This window comes from Lissotriton vulgaris, chromosome 12, assembly GCF_964263255.1.
Source record: "Lissotriton vulgaris chromosome 12, aLisVul1.2, whole genome shotgun sequence".
Classification (NCBI taxonomy): domain Eukaryota; kingdom Metazoa; phylum Chordata; class Amphibia; order Caudata; family Salamandridae; genus Lissotriton; species Lissotriton vulgaris.
In genome coordinates, this window is record NC_141700.1 from 769,918,827 (window position 1) to 769,942,228 (window position 23,402).

Below are 23,402 nucleotides of genomic sequence, written 5' to 3' on the forward strand. Positions count from 1 at the left end.
TGTTACCAGGCATTCTTCAGGACTTATTGGTGTATTAAACCCTGGCGGTATGGATGCGCTAAGGCCCACCCTTACCTAGGGACGTGAAAGTGAAAATAACAAAAAAAGGTGAAAAAGTGCAAAAATGTTTTAGGAAGTAAGATTTGCTTCCTAATTACTCCTGGTTTAGGAGGCTTCCAGCTTTATGGTATCTGCACCTGGAAATAACAAAAGGACATAGACGCACATGTAGGACAGAACAAACGTTTAGTAATAGTACTGATCGCAGTTGTAAGTCTATGGTGCTCCAGTTCGTGGTATAGAGACATTCGTGGCAAAATAACGATATAGTTATCACCACCTTAGCCCCTGGGTTCTTACTCACTAGCAGGAAGGAGGTGCTGTGTACTATACGTGATATGAGATAATCGTGATGGTGAAAGTAAAATGAAAGTAAACTTCCTGGTTGCGATCAAGGTTATGGTATGATCGCTTCAAACAATAAAATTAAAATGTCTCACTTTTGTGGTGTCAGGGAAGTACACCATGGGTCACAGGAGGGGGGTGGGAACGTAATTGGCACACCCTGCGCGTTTGTCAAAAAGGGGTAAAGAAAGACATACACTAAGTCTGTAACACAGTGTCGATACTTAGCTTTGAGATGAAATGGCAGCTGAATTGCAGCTTCTTCTCACGCCCTCGACGCTCGGCACCCTCAGTGTACCTGCATCACCCTCAACTGGACCCCGAAGATGTGGACGTGGGGCCGGGAGCTCTGTATATACCGGTTAGACAGCGAGGCGGTGATTGATTTCCGGGTGGGGCGTGGCCGAAGACGGAAAGCTGGACGAAATTAATAAAGAATTAAATGAGTACAAGAATAACTTAATGCAAGCAAAGGTCACGAAATTTCAGAAAAACCTGAAAAAGTTTGAATTTGAAAAGGTTTATCCTTATTCAGCAGCCTCATTCACACCACCTACAAGAAACCCGAGCAACACTGATCATCCGGATGCGGATTCATCCAATAGCAGCGGATCTAGCAACGGGTCCTACAAACAAGGGAAAAGGCGAGGAAATAGAGGAAACCGTCAATGACTTCCTACAGTGAAGAATAGGAAGGACTTTGTGAAGAGTGGATTTATATGAATATGTGTACTGTATTATGATTGGTTAATGGTTATCATGGACACTTATCCCTTTTGTTTTTGCAGTTTTATATAGCGCGAACTTGACCCGAAGTTATCGGAGTGCTTTACATGAGCACCAGTTACATTTCACAGGGGATATGTAGTGTTCACAGTTTACTTGATCTATGAACTTGCTGTATATTAACCGCATCGCTGCTGCGGCGATTTTTGCGCTGCGCGGCTTTTTTCACTTTTCCGCGTTACATGACGAGCTCAGCTCGTCATCAGCACACGCCACCCGTGGGTGATGACGAGCTGAGCTCCTCATCAGCATCGAAGGGGTTAAAGAGGAAAGAAATGCATAATGCTCACCTCTGTGTCCTTTAAAGAACTGAAACTTTCCTTCATATCAATTAGGATATTTTAAATTTTCCTTCACACTAGCTAGAAAAATGTTCATCCTCGCCTCCACTTCAGTCCTGACATAGAAATGTTTGTTGTGGGTATTACAGGATTGAACTTTAAAAATACGGCTAATAATAAAACTGGAGAAAGAAATGCATAATCCTCGCCTCTGGGCCTGAGAAATTAAAATCCATGATGTCATAAAGTTTTTGTTTATAGTCTCTCTTCTGTGTCTAGGCTACAGCCAGCGCTCTTGTTTTCATTGTCAAGTGAGGTCACAAAGGTTTTACGCTGGCGGTGTCGTGTTCGAAGTCCATTTTCTATTTCTAGAGTTTGTGCAGGAAAAAAACGGAAAGAACCGACGGGGTTTCAAAAACTGCAACTCCCATAATCTACTGCGCAGGAAGGAGAAGCGTTCATCGGCTGTGCGGTGGCTTCATTGTCACAGATGTCGCATGACAAAGAAGCACAACGCAGTCCTGTTTTTAGCTTTAAAGCAGAGATAGCACTACATCCCCCGACTGGCCGTGCGAAATGCGGGAACGTCATTTCCTGGCTGGCGGCGGTTTGGCATCGCGCCTGCGCTTCTAGTTCTATGTGGGGCGGGCCCTTCCGGTGGGACGAACCGGGGCGGAGCAGAGGGGACTACAGGTCCCAGGGGGCCGTGCGGCGGGAGGGGGAGCGCGAGCCAGGCGGAGGGAGTGAGGAGGAGAAGAGAGTCGGGGGAGCGGAGCATGGAGGAGCCCGATGAGGCGTTGGAGGGTAAGAGCCCTGGAGAGGAATCGAGGATGGGGTGAAAAGACGCAGGAGGGGGCGGCCCTGCCGCGGGGGCCCGGTGGCGAGTGATTGCTCACGGAGAGGGGAGTTTGAGGGGGCTCAACTGACACCAGGGGCCAGAAGCTGGGGAAGAGGGGCTGGGACGGCGAGCACCACACTCCTGAGAGGAGAGGGTGAGCAGCCCGGGGGTGCGGAGCCCTCGGATCCGGGGAGAGCCGGAGGGACGGGAGGGGGGCAGAGCAACATTGAGGTCGGTTGAGAAGCCGGAGTGGGAGAACCGTACACCCTGGGGCGAGGGGGCGACCCTGGGGGCTCAGTCCCCGGGATCTCTGAAGGGAGTGGGGGGGGGCCTCGGTCCCCTCGAAGGCAGTGGGCCCTCGGTCCCCGGGATCTCTGAAGGGAGAGGGGGTCTCTGAAGGGAGAGGGGCTCTCTCGGTCCCCGGGATCTCTGAAGGGAGAGGGGGGCCTCGGTCCCCGGGATCTCTGAAGGGAGAGGGGGTCTCTCGGTCCCCGGGATCTCTGAAGGGAGAGGGAGTCTCTCGGTCCCCGGGATCTCTGAAGGGAGAGGGGGTCTCTCGGTCCCTCTGAATGGAGAGGGGGTCTCTCGGTCCCCGGGATCTCTGAAGGTAGAGGGGGTCTCTCGGTCCCACTGAAGGGAGAGAGGGTCTCTCGGTCCGCGGGGTCTCTGAAGGGAGAGGGGGGGGCCATCGGTCCCCGGGATCTCTGAAGGGAGGGGGGCCATCGCCCCCCCCCTGAAGGGAGAGGGGGTCTCTCGGTCCCCGGGATCTCTGACGGTAGAGGGGTCTCTCGGTCCCTCTGAAGGGAGAGGGGGGCCTCGGTCCCCGGGGTCTCTGAAGGGAGACGGGGGGCCCTCGGTCCCCGGGATCTCTGAAGGGAGAGGGGGGCCTCGGCCCCCGGGATCTCTGAAGGGAGAGGGGGGCTTCGGTCCCCGGGGTCTCTGAAGGGAGAGGGGGGGGCCTCGGTCCCCGGGATCTCTGAAGGGAGAGGGGGGGGGGCCTCGGTCCCCGGGGTCTCTGAAGGGAGGGGGCCCCTCGGTCTCGTGGATCTCTGAAGGGGAGGGGGTCAGTCCCCGGGATCTCTTGGGGGGGGGGTCAGTGCTCTGTATGGGGTGGTCAGTCCTCGGGATCTGAGCGGCGAGGGCTCTCCTCGGGGTCTCTGGGCGGCAGGAGGCTCAGTCTCCTGGTTGTTCGGGGTTGGAGGGGACACCTTAGGCCGGGGGGTTCAGTCTCCGGATTACTTGGATTTGAAGGAGGAGGCAGGCAGCCCCCCCCCCTTTATCTCTGCGTTGGGGTGGGGGCTTCAATCCCCGCGATCCAAGCCTGGGAGAGCGCAGTCCGCGGGATCTCTGGGCTGGAGGGGAGGGCTGCCGCTGAAAGGAGACTCACGCCGGCCCCGAGGCGGGGGAGCGATGGACAGACACTGTCACCCGGAGGTGGGGAACAAGAGGTGCGGATGGTGGAGTGACATGGGGTGCTGAATGTGGGTGGGCGCGGTGGAGAGTTGCCGAGGGTGGGGGAGACGGGTCCTCTTGGGGGAGCAGGGGTCGAACCCCCGAGAGGAGACCGGGATGGGGGTGACCAGGATCTGACAGAGAAAGAGGTGCGTGGGGTGAAGGAGCCGAGGGTGGGGTGAAGAGGGCCAGGGAGCGGGGCTGGTGCAGGCGAGGGGGAAGGAGAGACCAGTAAAGCCGGACGAGAGGGAGGGCAGCCGCGGGCAGAGCTGGGAGGGAGGGAAGCTGGAGAGAGCGGAGGCCCGGGGTGAGGGGAGCGGACGCAGCAGCAGAGCCGGGGGGAGCGGAGGCCGAGGAGCGGGGGTGTGGAGGGTCAGAACTAAGGGGGGGGGGGGAGCACAACATGTCCGGGGAGCTCGGCTCGGTGCTGATGGGACGGCCCCGCAGCTTGACTGGGAGACTGCAGGGCCGGAGAGGGGCTCAGGGAGGCAAGACAAGGGCGAGAGCCGCCGGGGTAGAGCCGAGACCCCACCTGTGCCCAGCGAGCCCCCCGGCAGCCGGGCCGCGGCGCACCGCCCGCGGGGAGGGCTGCAGAGGCCGAGCGGAGGGAAGGCTGGGAGCGCGGGGCGGAGTGCGGCCCGAGCACGTGACTGGACGGGGGGGGGGGGGGGGGGGGGTGGAGGCTCTGCCGCCGGAAGGCACCGAGTGCCCCGTAGTACCGGCGCGAGGACCCCGGTGGAAGGGAGTGTGCCGCCTGGGAGGAGGCAGTGCCTCGGGCCCGGGGTGAAACGACCGCAAAACCCCGGGGTGTGCGTTACAATGGAGTGGGCGGGGGTGTCAGGCCCGCGGCCGTGTGAAGCGGTGACACGGCCCCTGTGACCGAGATAACAATGACTGGGGGGTGGGGGGGGGTGCACTGAGGGGAGTGGGGGTGACCTACGACATGTTACTGTGGAGGGGTGTGCACTGAGGAGCATGAGGGGAGCAGGGGTGAGACATGCGACATGTTACTGTGGAGGGGTGTGCACTGAGAGGAGCGGGGGTGACCTACGACATGTTACTGTGGAGGGGTGTGCACTGAGGGGAGCGGGGGGTGACCTATGACATGTTACTGTGGAGGGGTGTGCACTGAGGGGAGCGGGGGTGAGACCTACGACATGTTACTGTGGAGGGGTGTGCACTGAGGAGCATGAGGGGAGCAGGGGTGAGACATGCGACATGTTACTGTGGAGGGGTGTGCACTGAGAGGAGCGGGGGTGACCTACGACATGTTACTGTGGAGGGGTGTGCACTGAGGGGAGCGGGGGGTGACCTATGACATGTTACTGTGGAGGGGTGTGCACTGAGGGGAGCGGGGGTGAGACCTACGACATGTTACTGTGGAGGGGTGTGCACTGAGGGTAGCAGGGGTGAGACATACGGCCTGTTACTGTGGAGAGATGTGCACTGAGGGGAGCGGGGGTGAGACCTACGACATGTTACTGTGGAGGGGTGTGCACTGAGGGTAGCGGGGGTGACCTACGACATGTTACTGTGGAGGGGTGTGCACTGAGGGTAGCAGGGGTGGCCTACGACATGTTACTGTGGAGGGGTGTGCACTGAGGGGAGCGGGGGTGACCTACGACATGTTACTGTGGAGAGGTGTGCACTGAGGGGAGCGGGGGTGACCTACGACATGTTACTATGGAGGGGTGTGCACTGAGGGGAGCGGGGTGACCTACGACATGTTACTGTGGAGAGGTGTGCACTGAGGGGCGTGAGGGTGACCTACTACATGTTACTGTGGAGAGGTGTGCACTGAGGGGAGTGGGGGTGACCTACGACATGTTACTGTGGAGAGGTGTGCACTGAGGGGAGCGGGGGTGACCTACGACATGTTACTGTGGAGAGGTGTGCACTGAGGGGAGCGGGGGTGACCTACGACATGTTACTGTGGAGGGGTGTGCACTGAGGGGCACGCAGGGAGACCTACGACATGTTACTGTGGAGGGGTGTGCACTGAGGGGAGCGGGGGTGACCTACGACATGTTACTGTGGAGGGGTGTGCACTGAGGGGCACGCGGGGAGACCTACGACATGTTACTGTGGAGGGGTGTGCACTGAGGGTAGCGGGGGTGACCTACGACATGTTACTGTGGAGGGGTGTGCACTGAGGGGAGCGGGGGTGAGACATACGACATGTTACTGTGGAGAGATGTGCACTGAGGGGCATGAGGGGTGCGGGGGTGAGACCTACGACATGTTACTGTGGAGGGGTGTGCACTGAGGGGAGCGGGGGTGACCTACGACATGTTACTGTGGAGAGGTGTGCACTGAGGGGCACGCGGGGAGACCTACGACATGTTACTGTGGAGGGGTGTGCACTGAGGGGAGCGGGGGTGACCTACGACATGTTACTGTGGAGGGGTGTGCACTGAGGGGAGCGGGGGTGACCTACGACATGTTACTGTGGAGGGGTGTGCACTGAGGGGAGCGGGGGTGAGACATACGACATGTTACTGTAGAGAGATGTGCACTGAGGGGCATGAGGGGAGCGGGGGTGAGACCTACGACATGTTACTGTGGAGGGGTGTGCACTGAGGGGAGGGGGGTGAGACCTACGACATGTTACTGTGGAGGGGTGTGCACTGTGGGGAGTCTGGGTGAGACCTACGACATGTTACTGTGGAGGGGGGTGCACTGAGGGGTGCGGGGGTGAGACATACAACATGTTACTGTGGAGGGGTGTGCACTGAGGGGCATGAGGGGAGCGAGGGTGACCTACGACATGTTACTGTGGAGGGGTGTGCACTGAGGGGAGCAGGGGTGATACATGCAACATGTTACTGTGGAGGGGTGTGCACTGGGGGGCATGAGGGGAGCCAGGGTGACCTACGACATGTTACTGTGGAGGGGTGTGCACTGAGGAGCATGAGGGGAGCAGGGGTGAGACATGCGACATGTTACTGTGGAGGGGTGTGCACTGAGAGGAGGGGGTGACCTACGACATGTTACTGTGGAGGGGTGTGCACTGAGAGGAGTGGGGTGACCTACGACATGCTACTGTGGAGGGGTGTGCACTGAGGGGAGCGGGGGTGAGACATACGACCTGTTACTGTGGAGAGATGTGCACTGAGGGGCATGAGGGGAGCGGGGTGAGACCTACGACATGTTACTGTGGAGGGGTGTGCACTGAGGGGAGCGGGGGTGAGACATACGACATGTTACTGTGGAGAGGTGTGCACTGAGGGGAGCGGGGGTGACCTACGACATGTTACTGTGGAGAGGTGTGCACAGAGGAGTGGGGGTGACCTACGACATGTTACTGTGGAGGGGTGTGCACTGAGGGGAGCGGGGGTGAGACATACGACATGTTACTGTGGAGAGGTGTGCACTGAGGGGAGCGGGGGTGACCTACGACATGTTACTGTGGAGAGGTGTGCACTGAGGAGAGCGGGGGTGACCTACGACATGTTACTGTGGAGGGGTGTGCACTGAGGGTAGGGGGGGTGACCTACGACATGTTACTGTGGAGGGGTGTGCACTGAGGGTAGCGGGGGTGACCTACAACATGTTACTGTGGAGGGGTGTGCACTGAGAGGAGTGGGGGTGACCTACGACATGTTACTGTGGAGGGGTGTGCACTGAGGGGAGCGGGGGTGACCTACGACATGTTACTGTGGAGGGGTGTGCACTGAGGGGAGCGGGGGTGACCTACGACATGTTACTGTGGAGGGGTGTGCACTGAGGGGAGCGGGGGTGAGACATACGACATGTTACTGTAGAGAGATGTGCACTGAGGGGCATGAGGGGAGCGGGGGTGAGACCTACGACATGTTACTGTGGAGGGGTGTGCACTGAGGGGAGGGGGGTGAGACCTACGACATGTTACTGTGGAGGGGTGTGCACTGAGGGGAGTCTGGGTGAGACCTACGACATGTTACTGTGGAGGGGGGTGCACTGAGGGGAGCGGGGGTGAGACATACAACATGTTACTGTGGAGGGGTGTGCACTGAGGGGAGCGAGGGTGACCTACGACATGTTACTGTGGAGGGGTGTGCACTGAGGGGAGCAGGGGTGATACATGCGACATGTTACTGTGGAGGGGTGTGCACTGGGGGGCATGAGGGGAGCCAGGGTGACCTACGACATGTTACTGTGGAGGGGTGTGCACTGAGGAGCATGAGGGGAGCAGGGGTGAGACATGCAACATGTTACTGTGGAGGGGTGTGCACTGAGAGGAGTGGGGGTGACCTACGACATGTTACTGTGGAGGGGTGTGCACTGAGGGGAGCGGGGGTGAGACATACGACCTGTTACTGTGGAGAGATGTGCACTGAGGGGAGCGGGGTGAGACCTACGACATGTTACTGTGGAGGGGTGTGCACTGAGGGGAGCGGGGGTGAGACATACAACATGTTACTGTGGAGAGGTGTGCACAGAGGAGTGGGGGTGACCTACGACATGTTACTGTGGAGGGGTGTGCACTGATGGGAGCGGGGGTGAGACATACGACATGTTACTGTGGAGAGGTGTGCACTGAGGGGAGCGGGGGTGACCTACGACATGTTACTGTGGAGAGGTGTGCACTGAGGGGAGCGGGGGTGACCTACGACATGTTACTGTTTAGAGGTGTGCACTGAGGGGAGCGGGGGTGACCTACGACATGTTACTGTGGAGGGGTGTGCACTGAGGGGAGCGGGGGTGACCTACGACATGTTACTGTGGAGAGGTGTGCACTGAGGGGCATGAGGGGAGTGAGGGTGACCTACTACATGTTACTGTGGAGAGGTGTGCACTGCGGGCATGAGGGGAGCGGGGGTGACCTATGACATGTTACTGTGGAGAGGTGTGCACTGTGTGGCATGAGGGGAGCGGGGGTGAGACATACAACATGTTACTGTGGAGTGGTGTGCACTGCGTAGCATGAGGTGGGTGAGTGACACAATATGTCACTGGGGGTGCACGCTGTGGTACAGGAGAAGGGGCTGGCTTAGGATATGTTACTGTGGAGGGGTAAGCACTGTGGTACAGGAGATGGGGCTGGCTTAGGATATGTTACTGTGGAGGGGTGCGCGCTGTGGTACAGGAGAAGGGGCTTGCTCAGGATATGTTACTGTGGAGGGGTAAGCGCTGTGGTACAGGAGATGGGGCTGGCTTAGGATATGTTACTGTGGAGGGGTAAGCGCTGTGGTACAGGAGAAGGGGCTGGCTTAGGATATGTTACTGTGGAGGGGTAAGGGCTGTGGTACAGGAGAAGGGGCTGGCTTAGGATATGTTACTGTGGAGGGGTAAGTGCTGTTGTACAGGAGAAGGGGCTGGCTTAGGATATGTTACTGTGGAGGGGTGCGCAATGTGGTACACGAAGGGGCTGGCCTTGCGTATGATATGTTACTGTAGAGTGGTATGCGCTGTGATACACAAGAATGGGGGCTGACTTAGGACGTGTTCCTGTGTAGGGGTGCACGCTGTGGTACACCAGGAGGGGACTGGCCTAGGAAATGTTACTGTGATGGGAAGCATGCTCTGGTACACAAGAAGGGGGCTGGCTTAGGATATATTACTGTGGTGGGGTGTGCTTTGTGGTACTCGAAGAGGGCTGGCTTGGAATATTTTACTGTCCATGGGGTGCGCGCTGTGGTACACAATAAGGGGCTGGCTTAGGATATGTTACTGTGGAGGGGTAAGCGCTGTGGTACACAAGGAGGGGGATTGCTTGCTTAGGAGGGGTTACTGTGGGGGGGTGTGCGATGGGGTACACAAAGGGGCTGGCCTAGGATATGTTACTGTGGAGGGGTGCGCAATGTGGTACACGAAGGGGCTGGCGTAGGATATGGTACTGTGGCGTGGTATGCGTTGTGGTACACGAGAATGGGGGATGGCTTAGGACATGTTCCTGTGAAGGGGTGCACGCTGTTGTACACCAGGAGGGGGCTGGCTTAGGATATGTTACTGTGGAGGGGTGTGCGCTGTGGTACTCGAGAAGAGGGCTGGCTTGGAATATTTTACTGTCCATGGGGTGCGCGCTGTGGTACACAATGAGGGGCTGGCTTGGGATATTCTACTGTTTAGGGGTGTGCGCTGTGGTAAACAAAAAGGGGCTGGCTTAGAATATGTTACTGTGGAGGGGTGCACACTGTGGTACACCAGGAGGGTGTTGGCTTAGAATGTTACTCTGGGGGGGAGGGGGAGGCGCTGTGGGACACCAGAAGGGGGCTGGTTTAGGATATGTTACTGTGTAGGGGAGCGTGCTGTAGTACACAAGAAGGGGGCTGGCTTGGGATATGTTACTGTGGAGGGGTACGCGCTGTGGTACAACAGGAGGAGGCTGGCTGGCTGGCTTAGGATATGTTACTGTGGAGGGGAGCGTTCTGTGGTATACAAGAAGGTGCTGGCCTAGGATATGTTACTTAGGAGGGGTATGCTCTGTGGTGCACCAAAAGGGGGCTGGCATAGGATATGTTACTGTGGAGCGTTATGCGCTTTGGTACACAAGAATGGGGGCTGACTTGGGATATGGTACTGTGGAGGGGTGCACGCTGTGATACACCAGAAGAGGGCTGGCTTAGGATAGGTTACTGTGGGGGTGGGGGGGGGGAAGCGTGCTGTGGTACACAATAAGGGTCGGGCTTGGGATATGCTGCCTGTGTGGGGTGGGTCAGGTGTTCGACCCTCTGCTAACCTGTGCCCTTTATTTTGACTGGGAGAGTGCCCTTCCATGTCCTATGGGTTTGCTAGCATGTGGTGTTTCCAACGCACACCTGTACATATCTTGGGAGTATGTTGTTATTGGAACCTCTCAGCTAGCGGAGCAGTTTTGTGATTGATGTTTGTACATCTAATAAAGTTCGTGTTTTTGGAAGGGCCAATGTCCGGCACTGATATCCACTCCTTGGTATCCTGGCACATTGTCAGGAGGCGGGAAGGTTGGTTGTTTGTATGGTACGGACTGTTTGGGGTGTGCGGTATGTGAGCATGTGTTTTGTGCACCTGGGGCTTGCTTCCCGAGTGTGGTGTTCAGTACATTCTTGAAAGTGAGTCCATGTCTGCCGCAGTGCCAGAGAGGGACTTAAGGAGTCACGACTAGGTTAGCCTGGAGCCTGTGTTTGTGTGTAAAAGGGCAGGGCGCCAGCTGGGCACAAGGACTTGCTTAGCCTTAAACGTGTTTTTTCTGCCTTGCAGACCCTCCACCGAGCCTGAAGACAGAGCCACAGGTAGGTGAATGCTGCTTTATCTCAATCCACAGTGTACTAATTGCATGAACCCAGCGGCCAGTTAGCTACAGTTTTTTTTAGGGTTCGCCTGCTGATGCGCTTGCGCATAGCTGGCGAAGCTCTGTAGTGGCTTATCCAGAGTTTAACCACTGGCGATTCCATGCAGTGCATGTGCTTTTTAACTCATTGCGCAAGCGCAATGAGTTAAAATGCGCGTGCACAGCATCAAATAGTCAGCTTGGTGCCGCTAGCCCAGCCATCCTTCTCCCCTAATTGCCCCCCGCTGCATCAAAGGCTGGCCGGCGGTGCTTTCAGTTTTACGGCCGCCAGACCGTGTCTCCTTTCTACGCATTTCTCTGATGGCACTTCCTCAAACATAAAACATTTGTTAGAAGTTCTTCACTTCATACGTTCCCTAACCGTATGTACCTTATTACCAGTAGGCATGTGGTGACTTTAAAGTGCGTGAGGTTGCAGGAGAAATACGGTATTACCTTTCGTTACTATTGCAGGCAGGATAATGTGTCAACATACTTTATCAGCACTGCGCCCCTTTTACAAGCTCTGCGTTGGTTTCACATTCATTGCTGCGTATCTTATCTGGTCTCTCTTCCTCTCCCCCAATTAGTCATCAGGCTCCAGCACAGCCCTCCCTCTGCACCTGCCTGACCCCTCAGCTCTGCTGTGAGACAGTAGAGGCTGGAGCCCCAGGACGGTGCCCTTTCATGAATGTCGCGCTGGATTTGCTTTCGTTGTCTTGTCTTTACCCCCGCTCCTCCACCCAACTCTCTTCTCTCCCTCCCTTCTCTCCTCCCTACCCCTCCTTTCACTCCTCCCTCCCCCTCCTTTCCAAACAGTGCGTGAACTCCACTGTTTTCGTCGGAGTAGACAAAAGTGGACACAAGCTTGTTTTAATAGGCATTGGGAGAAAGGGAGACTCGAAGTGGTCCGCAGTCCGCATCAATACGGTAGGGACCGAAGATAATGGCGGTGAATGCTGACCTTCGCTTCAACATTATAATTTAGCTTCCCCCATCCTGCTTCGCATTACCAGCCCTCCCCACCCTCGGAGCACAAACGGAGCCTTTCTTTATCCAGTGTCAGCGCTTCCTTATTCGTCCTCCATTCCCTGGTCTGCCCGACCCTCCCTGACTCCCTACACCCCGCCTACACGGGTCCAGCGGGCACCTACAAAGTATGAGCTCCGCAGACTTCACAGACTTGCACGCAGAAGACAGCATTATACAGGCCTGGGTTCTCATCAAGTATTTTACCAGAAAAGTCCCAGCAATGGCTCCGTTTTTCACCCTACTCGTCTCCTCTGTGCACAACCCTCACCCTCAAACACCCTCACTCACCCTTACACCCCTTCTCACCCTTACACCCCCTCTCACCCACCCCCTCTCACCCTCAAACACCCCCTCACCCTAACACACCCTCGCACCCCATACCCTCTCCCACCCTCACTTACCCCCACCTACCCTCTCACCCTCACTTACCTCCTCACTCGCCCTCAAACTCAAATACCCTAACCCCCACACCCCCTCACCCTTACACCCCCACCCTCTCACCCTCACACACACTCTCACCCCCTCAGCACCACCACGTTATCACTCAGCGCCACCACATTATCACTCAGCACCCTCGCACACCCCCTCACCCACCCTCGCACCCCTGACCCTCACCCACCCTCATTTACCCTCACTTACCCCCTCTCACCCTCACTTACCCCCTCTCACCCTCACTTACCCCCTCTCACCCACCCCCTCTCACCCTCACTTACCCCCTCTCACCCTCACTTACCCCCTCTCACCCTCACTTACCCCCTCTCACCCTCACTTACCCCCTCTCACCCTCACTTACACCCTCTCACCCTCACTTACACCCTCTCACCCTCACTTACACCCTCTCACCCTCACTTACACCCTCTCACCCACCCCCTCTCACCCTCACTTACCCCCTCTCACCCTCACTTACCCCCTCTCACCCTCACTTACACCCTCTCACCCTCACTTACACCCTCTCACCCTCACTTACACCCTCTCACCCTCACTTACACCCTCTCACCCTCACTTACACCCTCTCACCCTCACTTACACCCTCTCACCCTCACTTACACCCTCTCACCCTCACTTACACCCTCTCACCCTCACTTACCCCCTCTCACCCTCACTTACCCCCTCTCACCCTCACTTACCCCCTCTCACCCTCACTTACCCCCTCTCACCCTCACTTACCCCCTCTCACCCTCACTTACCCCCTCTCACCCTCACTTACCCCCTCTCACCCTCACTTACCCCCTCTCACCCTCACTTACCCCCTCTCACCCTCACTTACCCCCTCTCACCCTCACTTACCCCCTCTCACCCTCACTTACACCCTCTCACCCTCACTTACACCCACCCACCCTCACTTACACCCCCCCTCTCACCCTCACTTACACCCCCCCTCTCACCCTCACTTACCCCCTCTCACCCTCACTTACCCCCTCTCACCCTCACTTACCCCCTCTCACCCTCACTTACCCCCTCTCACCCTCACTTACCCCCTCTCACCCTCACTTACCCCCTCTCACCCTCACTTACCCCCTCTCACCCTCACTTACCCCCTCTCACCCTCACTTACCCCCTCTCACCCTCACTTACACCCTCTCACCCTCACTTACACCCTCTCACCCTCACTTACACCCTCTCACCCTCACTTACACCCTCTCACCCTCACTTACACCCTCTCACCCTCACTTACACCCTCTCACCCTCACTTACACCCTCTCACCCTCACTTACCCCCTCTCACCCTCACTTACCCCCTCTCACCCTCACTTACCCCCCTCTCACCCTCACTTACCCCCCTCTCACCCTCACTTACCCCCTCTCACCCTCACTTACCCCCTCTCACCCTCACTTACACCCTCTCACCCTCACTTACACCCTCTCACCCTCACTTACACCCTCTCACTCTCACTTACACCCTCTCACCCTCACTTACACCCACCCACCCTCACTTACACCCACCCACCCTCACTTACACCCCCCCTCTCACCCTCACTTACACCCTCTCACCCTCACCCCCACCCACCCTCTCACTCTCACTTACCCCCCACCCACCCTCTCACCCTCACTTACCCCCCACTCACCCTCACTTACCCCCCACCCACCCAACTCACCCCCACTTACCCCCCACCCACCCAACTCACCCCCACTTACCCCCCACCCACCCAACTCACCCCCACTTACCCGCTCACCCAACTCACCCTTTCACACACTCACCCCCTCAGCACCACCACATTATCACTCAGCACCACTCAGCAGCACCACCGCCACTCGGCAGCCCCACCACAGCATCACTCAGCAGCCCCACCACAGCATCACTCAGCACCACCACAGCATCACTCAGCACCACCACAGCATCACTCGTTCAAATCTGTTCTCTCAATGTTTCAAGCTTTATTACAAATCACAAAAAGATGTTTATATTTCACTTCTGTTCTTGGATTTTCGTCACAATAAAAAAACACTGAACATAATCTTCACAAAAGTTTATACTATTGCCATTACAAATTAAATACATTTATTTAAGTAATAATTATTTTAAAAAATTAAAAGCCATTGTTATTTGTAATATCAATACATCTAATTCACGTAAATACAAAACATGTTGCATTACAAATGCTATAGGTGTCACATTTGCAAAAGTTATAACTATTGGCATTGTGAATGACAAAGCTATTAATTTAGCTATTTTAAAAAATAACGCATAAATAAAAAAAAATAATTTATAATACCAATAGCTCAAACTTTCCTAATGCGAGCCCTATTGCATTTCCAATGCTTGTTTTGTTTTTTTTTTTTTTTTATTCCACCCACTTCATCTTTTTTAAATTCTCGCCTAGTGGGCCGAAAAGCAACCGTGTCCAGTTTGATAGCATGGAAATATGTGTGATTCATTAATTTTCATGCAGTAGAAACATGCTTTCAATTGTCCAATGAGCGCGTTAAACTAGGGTGCCGCTGGGATGTTGTGAACGTTTCCTTGAGATTTCAGCGTGACTCCTGAATGCCACCTCAGAGCTGGCTGGCCGTCCCATCATGGGTCTGTGGTGAAATATGGCGAACGCTGAAGTTGGAGGCGGTGTGCCCCACGGAGGAGAATTCTCACTGACTGTCTTTCTCTTTCTTGCAGCCTCCAGAGAAGCGACGGAGAACCATCGAAGACTTCAACAAGTTCTGCAGCTTCGTGCTGGCCTATGCAGGCTATATGCCTTCTTCCACAAAGGAGGTAAAGTGGCCTCTGCTCCCCCTGGTTACCTTGCCCCTGCTCCCCCTGGTTACCTTGCCCCATCCTCAGAGTCCACTGTAATGGCGAGTGTGGGTAGTATGGCGGGTGAATGGAGACACGTCCGACATCACCTTTTTGTCAGCGGCTTATCTTGCACCGTCATTTTGCCCCTTTAAGACTCGTGGGTGCCATGATTAAACATACTTCTTTTTAGAGCTTGCCCAGAGGTAGTGTTAGCTGTTTTGCTAGTCTTGCCTTTCCTCCAAAAACCATAAATCTAAATACACATATTCAAACAGACTTTTGATCAACCCCCTTCATCTATCGGTCTGTTAATGTGTCCCTCGCATTTTATTCCATTATTGGCTCTTGTCTGTGAATTAGTATGTGTGCATCCTACCTTTTTTCATGTAGTAGACTTTGGTGTACATGGCTGGCATTCCAATCTGATTCTATTTAATTTTTAAAATTTATTTTTGCACCGGGTTATTTTTTATTTTTGTAAACGTGTGCACTACCGTTAGCATGCTTTAGAATTGATATCGACTGTCGCATACATTTGCCATAATAACAAACATCAAAGGCTTGTCAAAGGCACAGTTCTTGTTCAGATGTTAACCTGTATGTGCCCTGGTGTTTAAGTGGCATAATTACCTACCCATTAGAGGCGGTTGTCTGTGTGCAAGTGATGTTATGGATTTGATCATTATTTTCCTCCCAGGCACACCGAGTAGTCTTTCCTTCCCATTTGCCATTTGATTTATTTGTAGCATGGCAGTGTACGGTGAATGAGCAGGCCATTGTTATTCTTATCGCTGGAAAAAGAGGGAGGGCCATCTTTCTTGCCAGGGGATCATTCCCCCTTCCTTTAGGGGGTGGGTGTCTGGTTGATCTGATGTTGCTGCTCCTGATGGGGTCCATAGAAGTGACGTTGCGTTTAGTCTTTTATTCTGTTGCCCAGCTAGCACCTGTCTGATTGTCAGCTTTGACTGTTTCCACCTCATTGGTGCCACTGATGCTTTCTTTATGTGGAAAGAGTTGGATCGAGGTGGGATTCCTCTCTGGTCTTCGTCACTGGCCTCTGCTCTCTCCCTCTTCATGTGCATTGGTGAGAAGAATTGGTTGGTAGATTACCACCCCAACAGAACAAGACTAGCCAGCTTCTCCTGACATGGAAGTCCCACTCATTATTTTAGCCTTCTACATCTTGTGAGTATCCGCTTGTCCTCCTGAAACTTCCTCCCAGACATTTTCAAATTGATAGGGAATGCCAGTAGAAGTGGTTAAGGGCACAAATGTTTGGGCAAAACAGATCTGCCCATCTGTGGAATCGGGATCTTAGCACGGCAAACATTTGGGAGCGTGCACCGTTTCCTCCTGCCTAGCTAGCAGGGTTTCCGATGCACACCGTTAGCACTGTTTGTACCTCGCATACAGGTTCTTTCCCCTATGTTTGTGTTTCGTGCAAGGCACATTAGAGAGCAGAAAACTACGTTAGCTGGGATTTTGTTCATATTGTATGCCCTATATAGCCTACTGTCTTTATCCGCTTTCCAAACCCACTGAAATATTCGAAAGATATAAAACTAAAGTTGAATAGTGGTTGGTAAGCTTGTATTGGGTGGGGTGTCTCAAATCTGCCAGACCCATGCTTACATTTCCGGTGCCCCCTGTTACTGCCTGCATGTATTGTGACGTCTCTGAATCCCACAAGGCAGCTCTGTGATCAGATGCGCGCTCTTAGTGTGTTGTAGAGCATGAGATCCTCAAAGCGAACGTGTGACATGCAGCTTGTACCTTCAACCTGTCCTTATTTCTAATTTTTATTTCATCCTTAGGAAAATGATTGGACACCATCAGGCTCAAACTCTCCTATACAGACGGAAAGCGCAGCAGACAGCGATTGCTGGGAGTCAAACCAGTCTGATCTCCACACGATAGAAACATTTGTGAAGAAAGCCAAGTCCTCTAAGAAGAAGGCCTTCCGACGCTTGAAATCAGATAGTTCACTGCTGGAAAAGATGACACTCAAGGACTCCCTCTATGACATTTCAGAGAAGTCGCAGATGGACCGTAAAAAGGACAGGAAAAACCGTAAGATGGGTCCAGAGGCTACGAAAAAATGTCGTGACGCCCTGGCTGAGAAACGCTCCCGCATTAAAAAGAGTAAGAAAAGGAAGTTAAAAAAGGTTGATCGCAGTGAAAAGAAAATCAAAGGGTCTCTTAGTGAGACGGACTCTGAGGAAGAGGATGAAGAGGACGATGAAGGTGTTCACGGACTAAGGCTACTCTCTGGGGTTCACAGTGGGGTTTTGGAGTTGAATGGCAGCCTGACGCAGAAGCTCTCTGCTGGTGAGAGCAAGGACTGTGTGAGCACAGAGACTAGTCAGGACGGGGATGCCAGCTCCAGCGAGGGTGAGATGCGGGTCATGGACGAGGATATCATGGTGGAGTCTGGTATGTTGAATCCTAAAATGCTTTTTGGCACAGTTTTTGTGGTTGGCTGTGCTTTAACACCTGTGGATTTTCATGCACGAGTGCTGTGTTAAAAGGATTAGAATGGGAATGATTAGTATGGTCCTGTCTGCAGTCTCTACAATGACAAGTAGTGTAGGTTTCAGTTCTGTTGCAATTTAAGGGATTGCGGGGTGATGTCGCACTTTCTCTTTGCCCCATCCTTCTGCCTATTTTTTTAAGCATGGGCTGGTGGTCTTTCTCTGAATGGTGGATTTCTTTACTGTGCCTACTCATGGCCTGACTGTTACTCCCGCTTGAGTCTAATAAAATTAATCAAATAAAGTGCGGCTAGTCACCCGTGAAGGTATCCAGGTACTGAGAACCCTACTGCCAGGGAAGGTTCAGTTGAAAATCCAGGTCTGGAGTCATTTCCTGAATTTCAGCAGAGGGTGAGTTCCGGAGGTGATGGGGGAGGTCTTTCCAGGACTTTGCAGCAAGGTTTGGGAAGGAGCGTCCTCCACTGTCGCAATGACGGATGCTGGGGTTGTCAGAGAGGCAAGAGGAGTGCAGGAATCTGGAGGGTTGGTGGAAGTTAAGGCAGTGGTTGATGTATGCTGTAGGGTGTTGTGGACGTGGGTTAGAATTTCGAATTGACATCTCTTATGAATATGGAGCTTCTTGAGGTGGGCGGTGATGAAGGGGTCCGCTATGGGAGGTAGAGGGTGAGTCTGGTTGCTGAATTCGGTGTGGTCTGCCTTCTCTTCAGAAGATGTGAGGTGTTTACTATATAGGATGCATTGCCGTAGTCCAGCTGGCTGGGTTTAGCCGCGTGGTGACTAGGGCTTGAGGGACAGTTCATCTGGTTTTGATAGGGTGCCCTTTGAAGATCTTGTGTAGCATGTAAAGAGTGAGGTTGCAGGTGGAAGAGACTACATTGGTCTGGCTTTTCATGGTGAGCTTGCTTTCCAGGATGCCAAGGTTGCAGGAATGTTTTGTCGGAGTGAGTGTAGGTCCTAGTTGGGAATGCCACCAGGAGTCGTTCAATGGGGGATGGATACTTTTTGAAGGTCAGTACTTCAGTTTTGTCTGTGTTAAGCTTTAGTAAGCAGTCTTTCATCTAGTCTGTGGTGCATGTCGTGCTCCTGCAGAAGTTGTCTATCGTGGCGGAGGGGTCTTCTAATACTGAGAGGGTGAGTTTGGTGTTGTCAGCGTAGGATACAATATTTTGTTCATGGGTTTCTGACAATGTTGGCCAAGGGAGTTATATAGACAGGGCCACTGGAATTATGCGATTGTGTGGCGGTTGTCGCATAGTTATAGTTTTGCCACATTATCCATCATCTGCCACATAATCTACAGATAAAAAAAAATCTCTAGATCAAATGGTTCAAAAGTTCCAAAGTGCAATGACCCGTGTTGCAGTGCAGTGGAAGGCCCTTTGCAAATCTGCAATAGACACCTTTCTGTTGCTTTTTGCTATATTTGGATGTTAAATGGTACGAATGAGGTGCAACCAATGCCCAGAGAGTGTTACAAAGTTTACAAATGATGAAATACAGAAGTAATTCGATTTTAAAAATGTCCCGCATTATTCCACATAATTTACTCAAACCTGCAGCATAATTTCGCCCTCTCCTTCTGCCGAACTCCAGTGGCCTTGCATATAGGTGATGAACAGTGTAGGGCTGATGTACGAGCCTTGCAGGACGCTGCAGATGGTGATCTGAGGTGACTGGTAGTAGGCAGCTTCTCTGGGATCTTCCAGTGAGGCAGGGGGTGATCCATTCGAGGGCATATCATTGGATTCCAATGTGATGAAGCCTTTTGATAAGGGTAATAATACCATCTGCAGTGAAACTCTTGTTTTGCTTGTTTCTTGGCAAACTAGCTGTATGTGCTCTTTCAGGGCTGTGAATGCCTGGAAAGGTACTGCTGGAATAGAAATTAATGTTATTGGGACAGTCTTACAGCTTTTCACCCAGTGGTCTCTTGCCCATCTTTGTGGTGCATTTTTAGATGAGGTTTGGCCTCATGGTATGCACTGGTTCTGTGCATACCATGCTCTTGCTCCTTCTTCTAAAGGGTGTACATGGTCCTCTTTTGTCATTAGTTTAGTGTTCGAGCCTAGCGCTGCTAGTTTGTAAAATGAAACTTAAATGGGTTATGAATATTGGTTGTTCTTCCATAGTACTTGTGGTATCATCTTATCTGCAGACGTTGGGCAGTTATCAAGAGTGTAGGAATAGGAAGGTTATTTATCTATTTATTTTATTTTTGCAACCGTGTTGCTGTTTTTGGTGTGGTATTTAACACATCCTCTCTGCCCCATGTTCCAAACGCCTCAAAGTAGATATGTCATCAGTTAATTCCGCTTATCCCTTTGTGCTGGCACCATACACTACAATACAGTATTTTTAGGCTGAAACTTTGCCATTGTATTACAAGATGCAAGTTTAACTTTGCTTGGTCTACCATGGCCATACACAGCTGTGCAACATAACATTTTGGGTTGCCACAAATTCGCTCTTGCTCCCTGTTAGGGTTGTATCCACAGTGGTCCTGGATTCTGTGTTTTGGACAAGTCTGATGCATGCTTTCAGAGGAAAGGTGTCCTAGGCTAGCGCATAGGCACTCCCCTTATTTACATTTTAGCACATTGTTGTCTGCCTCATTTTTGAGTCTGAAGCACCTTGATGGCGCTCAATCACACCTTAGAAAGCACTTTCCTTATGTGTTGGTTTCTTCATTTATGAGGCTTGCTTTCTAGCTCGGTTGTGCAGGAAAGTAAAATTTAGTAGCAACTGCCGATAGAAGTTACAAGAGACCGGAGAGCCACTATTTGGTAACACTTTTTACCAGAGAAGGCACCAATGTGCATTCAATATTACAATCAATAAGTAAACCTTAGGGCAGGGGATGTGTTGACGGAAAACAGTGGAGCTGTGGGTGTGTTGTGACACTGTAGTTGATGCAAACACTAGGAATTTGGGCCGTGGGGTTGCTTAGTCAATGGCAACATGTAGAAGAAGTGGTTTATTTATGTGGTATGAATGAGAAGGGAGGAGACCTCTTTGCTAATATTTTTTTCTGATCTTCCCAAAAATAGGTGATGACTCGTGGGACCTGATAACGTGCTATTGTCAGAAGCCTTTTGCAGGACGGCCCATGATTGAGTGTAACCAGTGTGGCACATGGATCCACCTCTCCTGTGCCAAGATAAAGAAAACAAATGTCCCGGACATCTTCTTCTGCCAGAAGTGTAAAGATGGGCGGCCAGGAGAGGCTCGAAAGTCTGGGACCAAAGGAGAACTGTAGCAGTTGGAGATGATCTTCAAAGCTACCCCAGGTCTCCTCCTAGGCCACACAAGGAATATGTGTTCGTCCTACGGAAGGATAGCCAACTCTGGCTATAACATCTGGACCCCTTCTAAAAGGTCTGACAATATGGGGTTCATAGTGGCCCCTCTTTTCTCTGTCCAGAGAAGGATCTGACTTGAGGGGCAATGGCACCATTTGAAGCTTGGTTCTATAAGCTTCTGGTGCAGTGTGGCCCTGCCATAGACCAGTCTGGAGGTTACTGGCCGTGGCACAGGAGCAAAGGGGGCCTGCAAGTTGTTACCGTTGATGTACAGAGACTGAATCGGACAAAAACAAATGTTTATTCCTGCAGTGTCAGGAAAATTTGCACTCAAGACGGTCGTGGCTCTGATTAATTTGTAATGTCACTGCGGTTGAAACGTTGGTCACTAAGTGGTACCTCTGGTTGGCTCGAAAGTCTGGGCATGAAGGGCACCTGAGGGTGGTTATTTGGGTATAAGAATGTGGTCTGTACTTCTCAGTCTGTTATGCTACTGTACGGAGCCAATTTATCTCCTCAACGGTTGATCATTCATTCAAGTAGGTCACTGTTTGGAGGTTCTAAGATGGTAAACAAGGATACTTGGGCTGCTATGAGACCCAATCCCAGCCCAAGGCACTGTGCAGCAGAACCCCAGCTGAGATGAGCAGCAGAGTCCGGCCAGGTATGTGTGTGCAAGTTTGGCGGCATATCTTGGTTAGGTTATTTGAGTAACTTTTCCTAGATGTGCTACTTGGCTACGAGATTCTATTCGTATTTCTGGGGGAGTTTCTAGATATGTATGACTTGGGCAGCTGGTCTTGGTTATATCATTTTGTGGGACTCCGCAAAAGCTGGTTGTGGCTAGGCAGGTGTGGTTAGATCTTTGCATGGGCAGGTTTTCATTGTTGGTTTTACAATGAGGAACATGCTACATGAATCAAGTGCCCATTGAATTTGTCTGACCAGCTGGTTAAGTCTTCAATGTAAGATGGATGCTGCTAGGACCTCTTTAGAACAAGAACCATCTCCTTCAGGCAAGAATGGTGTGTGATCGCCTGTATGTGGAATATCTGATCGAACCGAATTGTCTCTGGACAGTGGTAGTAACAGGTGATACACTCCTGGTGCCCTTCTGTAGAAAGTGGGTCATCCCTTTTATGTTCATGGAGAAAGCTGATTATCCCTGACTGCGTACAAGTGGATGTTGGCTGTTTCGATGTGGTTACCAAAATGGTGACTTTGTTGACCAGCTCGAAGTAGAATGAGAGAAGTTTGTACCTGTTCTCTGATCCTTGTTTACCACAATGGGAATAAATCCAGGGTCACATGATCTGTGTATGAATCGCAGAAATGGTAATTGAGGGAAAGAAAGGGATTCCCTAGCTGGGAAATCAGTCTCCTGGTTGGTTGATTGTAGCAGAATCGGACAGGTGGTTTGTCTAAAATGCTTTAGAGGCATTTTTTTTTGTCCAGTAATAGGTTGATGGAAACTCGCGGGGGGCAAAGGGGGCAGCGGGCGAAGCACTATTGTCTATCTTAGAATTGGTAATAATTACCAGTGCGCCTGGAGCTTTCAACCGCCCCTTTTGTTTGTTTGTATGCACTTGAAGCTCCCACTCCATCCTGTCCATGTTGGGTGAGGTGAGGGCAGGATCTGCAAGATGCCCACCCCTGGAGCTTGGGAAGGATGTCTCGCTTCTTTCTGGTTTCCATCCTGCCAGTGAGAGTGGAGGGCGTTGAATCGTCACTAAATACCGCATGGTTATGCACTTGAGTGCCCAATCTTGGGTTTCCAACCTCTTTCTCAGAGTTGATGGGTTGTCATCTGACCATGCTCTGGTTTACCCTCACTCTTTTTGGGGGAGGGTTGCAGTTTGTTTTGTCTTTGTTTTTTCCTTTCTTCCTTCTGCTATTTCTTTTCCTTTTTAATTCTACAACTGTGCGACCGCTGTACATTTGAAGTTTTGATTGTAAATAATAAACCGGGGCCTGACCCTCGAGTTTGTACACAAATAAAAGACTCTTGTGTTCCTACTTTGTGTGCATGGGGCATGTGCCAATTCTTTGTGGGAGAAACCCGGGTTTTCACTTTAACGTTGAGTTCCCCCACTACTCCTGGTGCTTAGATTGAAACCCCCACAGACCCCGTTTGCTGCCCTGTCTCGTTTTTGCTCCCTGATTTAAAAAATCTTCCATCAGGATATGTTCACCTAACCCTTTCCTGACCTGTAACTTCATTTGCTGTTTTCCCCCTTGGAAATCTTTTCCACACACAGCCCACGGCTAAACGTTTAGGTATGCACTTCAGTACCCGATGGTTGGTTCTAGGGGTGACATATGGGATGCTGGAACAATATTACACTTATTTCAATA

General features: G+C 52.4%; 1 protein-coding gene across 1 annotated transcript; it reads left to right on the top strand.

The window, feature by feature from the left end:
- The first annotated feature begins 2,124 nt into the window (after positions 1 to 2,124).
- Positions 2,125 to 23,047, top strand: PHF23 (PHD finger protein 23). Its single transcript, XM_086946101.1, has 5 exons — positions 2,125 to 2,276; positions 10,924 to 10,955; positions 15,137 to 15,232; positions 17,071 to 17,689; positions 20,796 to 23,047. Exons 1-5 carry the CDS (start codon positions 2,249 to 2,251, stop codon positions 21,002 to 21,004), a joined length of 984 nt encoding a protein of 327 aa, XP_086802227.1. The 5' UTR covers positions 2,125 to 2,248; the 3' UTR covers positions 21,005 to 23,047.
- The last annotated feature ends 355 nt before the right edge of the window (positions 23,048 to 23,402 follow it).